General features: G+C 49.2%; 1 protein-coding gene across 1 annotated transcript; it reads right to left on the reverse strand.

Annotated features, from left to right (window-relative positions):
- Positions 1-331: 331 nt before the first annotated feature.
- On the reverse strand, positions 332-1,310 carry LOC111257332 (serine/threonine-protein phosphatase 7 long form homolog). Its single transcript, XM_022826673.1, has 4 exons — positions 1,191-1,310; positions 908-1,116; positions 677-828; positions 332-357 (listed from the first exon to the last, which is right to left on the reverse strand). Exons 1-4 carry the CDS (start codon positions 1,308-1,310, stop codon positions 332-334), a joined length of 507 nt encoding a protein of 168 aa, XP_022682408.1.
- Positions 1,311-6,211: the final 4,901 nt, after the last annotated feature.

The raw sequence follows: 6,211 nt of genomic DNA on the forward strand, positions 1-6,211 counted from the left end.
GCTCCTCGGTCCTCTGCTCATCATCGTCGTCGTCGTCGTCCTCATCCTCGGATGCAATTGCTTTCGAACCTGAGGGGCCTTGGCTAGACGTACCGACGCCTCCTTCGCGTAGGGATGGAACGTGCACGTCTCGCGTCGTGGCAGTCCTGCAACCACAACGAGCAGCCGCACGGCGAAGCCGATTTGACAGTCGCTGCAGTAGTAAAAACTAGTTACACGAAAGAAGAATGTAACGTATTAATAAAGTATTAGAAAGAATAATTTGAGAATTACCTCTAGAAAGCTCCGCGTCTCGGGATCCGTAACTCTAGGACAGAAATGCTCTATATCTCTAACCGAGCTTTGGAGGGTACGGCCCTGCAACAAATGACTAAGTCACTAAAGCAATAAATGATTTAGTCATTAACTTACTTACACACTAAGTCACTAAATGACTAAATGATTAAGTCAGATGGTCACTAAGTCCTTATCTAACTAACTAAATCTCTAAGTAACTTAACATAGAACATAGAAAAGTGAAGCAATTGTCTTACCATCCTATCCAGGATTGGTCCTGCCTCCACCTGCCTTCCAGCACGAGTACTCTGATCGTACACCGTGTCTTCATCGTCGGATGATTGGATGTCGGCGTAGTCATCTTCCGTCCACGCTGCTCTCAGCCTGTGATGCGTCGCACCTTGGTACCAAGTCTGGTATTGCCTGTACTCACTGTTTGTGTGCGGCTCGTCGTTCTCGTCCACGTTTTCATCGAAGTTCTCCCAATCGTCAATGTACGCCTGGTGGAACGCGGCCCACTCAGAGACCTTCCGTTTCTTCTTACGATCCACGCTGCACGTCACATTACATGTTACTGCTAGGCAAAATTTAGTTAATGGTATTGAAATAATTCAAATATGAAAAGACTTACCTATGTAGCTCCACACTAGTCGAGGTCGCCGGTGGTAGCCAAATCTGCCTCATCCCAAACTGTCGTGCTACTCGATCTGGCAGGTGGTACTCGATAGCATAGAAGCATATGAGAGGACACTTCATCATGTAAAGATCGTCGTCCAACCCACACATGAAGCTAAGGGTAAAAGGAAGTGCGTCCTCTCCTTCGTAAGGCTGCCAATTTACCTGCAACATGTCAAAACAAGATGTTAGTTGTTATACTAAAAGATTACAAAGCATGTTAAAAAAATTTGACTTACACTATGAGCCGTGAGCGCGTCTATCTCGTTGATGTAATCCAGGTACGCGCGGTCCAACCTCGTATGGCTAACCTTAACCTGATCCCAAATATATACCCATGTCGGCTGCCGTCTCAGCATCTGACCTGGGAACCACGGTCGACGCGGCATAATCTCGGAACGACCAACAGGAAGACAGGCCCACATCCATAACTGGAATAGGTAGACACACCCACCAACTAACGTGGAGCCCGAAGTCCGACGGCACGCCTCGCACAGCTGCCGGTATAGAAAACACAGCACAGCTGATCCCCAACTGTAAAGACGTGCCTGGTGCCAATCAGTGAGGAAGTGGATCCACATCCAAGACGCAGTGTCACCTGTAGCATCTGGGAAAAAAACGCAGGCAAACAGGTGCAGGATCCACGCCCTGCAGTAGTGCCCAACTGTCTCCGCATCCGCGTCCTGGGGGGCACTGGCCGAAGTGTTCCCGCAGCCAGGAGATTAGCACTCCAGATGTGCGAGTCCCCTGCTCCTCAACCTCTCGCCCAAGGAAGGCTGCCACTCGTGCTCTCCAACTCTCTGAGACGCACGGTCCAGTCACTGCGTGGCCGCGAATCGACAGACCCAGCATCTTCTGACAGTCCTGTAAGGTCACTGTCATTTTTCGAACGGCAGGTGAAATCTGTGAGTCTCGGGCCGCCACCTACATTTTGCAGCATTATTACTTGTTAACATGTAAGGACATAATAAATTGAATATGAACGGAGGTAATAGAAATAAAGTATTACCTGTCAACCAACGCAGTTATAGCCGCTGAGTTGAACTTGGGCATCCCACGACGAACCTGATACGAGATGACATCTAGGCCCGCCATCTCTAGCAAAGGAGTGTAGCGGTCGTCGTACTGCAGCGCCAAAAACCCATCATGGGCTCTAGAACAAAGGAGCGGAAGGACCTGCATGCAAACAAACCGAGTCAGACATTTCTTAGGAAACAAGACGTGGACGCTTGCAATGCTTGAATCATGAATTGTAGATTATTACCTGCCCTGCTGCTATGAGACGACCTCGGTGGGTCTAGTCGTATGCCTGGTCTAGAAGGTGGAAGTGCGTCATCCTACAAAAAGACAAAAACAAATAAGATTAGTAAACAATGAATCATGAAGTTAGAGATGTAGAAACCTAACCTGCATGAATAAAACAAATATGAAGTAACGAAAAGAGCTACTAGTCGCACCTCACTAATCTGCCAACGGCAAGTGCGTGAATTATGGCCCAATCTACCGCACTTGCCGCACTCGTTCTGTTCTGGATCAGCAAGAAATGGTGTTGCTCTACCACGCCTCGTTCTTCCGGATACCTGATCCATAGTCATGTTATGCCTCGTTCGCTTCCTTGTTCCATGTTTGTTACAACGGTAAGCTGGATCCGCAACATATTTTGGCCCATCATATGGAGGCCACTCTCTAGGATCCCGGAAAGGCACGAAGCGGGGGCTCCATGTCCGCACAAGGGTGTCTACGCTGAACTCATGAGGTATCATGCTCTCGATATCAAAATTGCGATGCCTAGCTGCTGCCACCAAATGAGAACATACGAAGTGGTACTGTCTTGGCCTACCACAAGTGCACTTGAAATCTCGGAGGACTACCACATGTATCCTCGACTCTCGAATCTCGCCGTTGGATGTTGTACCGCCCCTATGCTCGACCTGATAAGTCCCTATGCCGAGATCAAAACATTGCACCTCATGTGTGGAAGCCCTTTCATTTGCAATGATGAGATGTCTCTTTGGTTTTTCAGCCCATCTCTCCCCAGCAATCTGCAATGCTTATGCTTTTGCGTGTCTTTCATTGAACCACGCAACAAGCCTGTAGAAGGTGAATTCAACGATTGCATTCACAGGCATACCACGTATCCCCAATAACAACTTATTGAATGACTCGGCCATGTTACTGCACTGAAACTCGTACCTCCAACCACCGGCGTCGTGACATCTAGTCCACTTATCCAAATCTCTCATCAAACTAGCGAGCCATTGTCTACCTTCTGCATTTGTTACGGTCCTGACCTGCTCCAATTTGCGCTGAAAGTAATAGCCCTCAAGCTGACGAGCAGCAACTTGAAACAGATCAAAATTATCCTTCACACCATCCTTCCGAAGAAGGTTCTCTGCAAGGTGCCGAGTGCACCAACGATGATGCAAAGGTGCATAGCCCTCTATCTGCTCTTGCACAGCATGAAGTGTGCTCTAATGGCTATCGGATATGACGCCAACCTCCCTGCCAGGACCAACCACATGTATCCGGACTAGTCTTAAGAACCATCCCCAACTGTCATTGTTCTCCCTCTCAACCAATGCAAATGCCAAAGGAACCAACATATTGTTCGCGTCACAAGATATGGCTATAAGAAGTGTGCCCCTGTATTTGCCAATCAAAAACGTACCATCAAAAGAGAAAACATGACGACAGTGCCTAAAGGCTTCCACAGACTGAGGGAAGCACCAGAACGCACGCCCGAATATCTGCCTCCCATCCTTCCAAGCATTTGGCTTTGGAATGTACTCATAATGCATGCCTGGATTCACTGCTTTTATTGCATTAAAAAGCACTGGCAGCTGCTCGTACCCAGACTCACAATCCCCATATATTATCTTCCACGCTCGCTGCTTAGCCCTCCAAGCTTTACCATATGTTATCACATAACCTCCATAAATCTCCTCAACAGTTCTGATAATTGTTCTCACTTTCATGTTGGGTTCGTTCCTTCAATATTCCCATCAACCGCTTCGCAATGAGGGTAGATGTTAGCTGCGGATGTCTCACTGTAAGTTCATGGTCAGCACAATTGTGTGGACCGACAACTTTTGTGATCTTCCACTTTTCGGTGATATTTTGCTTCCTTGCACAAACCCTCCATGGGCACCGTTCCTTGTCACACACCACTGTGTAACGACGCTCCGCATATGAATGCAACACTTTGTACGGTCTCTTCCGTATTACCGCAAAAGCTTGCAACCATCTCTTCAATGCGGGAAGGTCCTTAAATACCCTTCCTTCCTCAATAACCATACTAGGACTAGCTTCAGGAGCTTCTAGGAGCTCATCATCACGTCCTTCTGCAAATGCCTGATCGGAAAGAGTAAGATCGCTAAACTCGTGAACTATCGGATCACGACGTCCAGGGAAGATACGCCTGAACATCTCAATATCACTCTTTGTCATCTCTCCAACAGGACGATCATCATCAGAATCAAGATCCACTCCCATCTCGTATGCATCTTCATCATTCAAAATTTCAACACTATTAGAGCCACGCAATCCATCTCCACATTGCACTTGCGCATCAACTAGAGGCACATCCACATTTTCTGGAATATCTCCTGCGCCATCAAGTACAAATATGAGTAAAGAATAAATTGATGGAACAAATGGATTATCTCTCAACAATAGAAACCAGTAAGACACTTACTCGGATCATTCTGAGTGAAAAGAAACTCATTAGGAGAGTCCGCCACATCATCAACAATCTGACAACCATGTCCAACTACTTCATTAGGGGCAGATTCAGCATCGGGAATAGTAGGTGCAACATCCACGTCCATAATAGGTTCTGGGACGGGAGGATCGAAGTGTGCCCGTTGACCCATTGGTCGGGAAAACCGACGAGGATTTGGATCAACTCCCACCCGACGAACAACCACTTCAACACTTGGGGAATGACCATTCATAACCGTCCTCATATATTTTTCCCACTGGCCTGCACACCGAATCAGGACCATCTTCCTTTGAATGTCGAGAGGGAAACCTAGGTAAAGTATGCCCTCTACTGTGATTTCATCATCTTCATGACAACGTAACTCCTCCCGAGCCCTTATAAGCAACTCACTAAACGAGGGTTTCTCATCAAATATGACAACCTCACACTGCATGGCAACAAACTTAACACATCCATATTCATCCCTTTCCACGGTGCCTCCGTGATATATGCTCACTACGTTCTCCATCTAGTATATCAATATAACGACGCACAATTCATTTAGTCCATAATAAATCAAACATTCTAAGTACAAGATCTCTAGTATGAAATGAGATAGTATCAATTGCCTACTAACTATGTCATACAACTAACTAACTATGTCACCTAATATGTACCTATGTAATTAACTATACAACTACTTAACAAAATAACTAGTTTACTATGTAACTAACTATACATCTAACTACGTAAAGAAAATTGGACATGCATCTAGTTAAATAGTGTCATGAGTATTCTCTAATCTTTCTATCATTGCAATTCATAAAGATAAACTTTCATATCTAACAATTCTACCTAACTATTCTAATTTACGTATCTAACTATTTCATCTACCAATTCTACCTACCTATCTAAATTCTACCTAACAATCTAATTCTAATTTATCTATCTTCTAGTTAACTATAACTCTTCTTAGAGTTTTACCTCACTGATGAACACCGGCGGCAAGGCGTTGGGGCAGGCACCGAGCGGGGGTCAGACGACCTCCGGCCATGGAGGGCGCGGGCGACAGGCTGTGGGCCACCGGCGGGGGCGGCCGCGGGTGCCCGGGCTGGGGGGCGGGCGGCCTCCGAACAATGGCGGGCGCGGGGTGGCCACGGGGGCCCGGGCGGGGGGCGCTGGGCCGGGTGGCTCCGGGCGCCAGCAGCCGCGGGCAAGCCTCCAGGCGGGCGGCCAACGGACAGGGGGGTGCGGCTGTGGGGGCCCGCGCGGGGGGCGCTGGCCGGGGTGGCTCCGGCCGCCGGGTGGCCTTCGGCCGGGCGCGGGCGCGGGGCCTTCGCGTGGGCAGGCGCCAAGCGGGGCGGCCGGCCTCCGAGCGGCGACGGCGGACTCCGAGGCGTCGGCGGCGGCGGCGGTCTCCGAGGGCGGCGGGCGCGGGCGCGGGGCCTTCGGGCGGGCGGGCGCCGGGGCGCGCGCCTTCGAGCAGGCGGGCACCGGGCGGGGGCGGCCGGCCTCCGAGCGGCGATGGCAGACTCCGAGGTGGCGGCGGACTCCGAGGGC

The sequence above is a fragment of the Setaria italica genome, chromosome V (genome assembly GCF_000263155.2).
Source record: "Setaria italica strain Yugu1 chromosome V, Setaria_italica_v2.0, whole genome shotgun sequence".
Lineage (NCBI taxonomy): Eukaryota > Viridiplantae > Streptophyta > Magnoliopsida > Poales > Poaceae > Setaria > Setaria italica.

Coding starts and splice junctions, on each gene's coding strand:
- LOC111257332 (XM_022826673.1), bottom strand. CDS start 1,310: ATGCTGAGACGGCAGCCGACATGGGTATATATTTGGGATCAGGTTAAG. Junction 829..907: donor ACTAGTGTGGAGCTACATAG/GTAAGTCTTTTC, acceptor TGTGACGTGCAG/CGTGGATCGTAAGAAGAAAC. Junction 358..676: donor ATACCAGACTTGGTACCAAG/GTGCGACGCATC, acceptor CATTTGTTGCAG/GGCCGTACCCTCCAAAGCTC.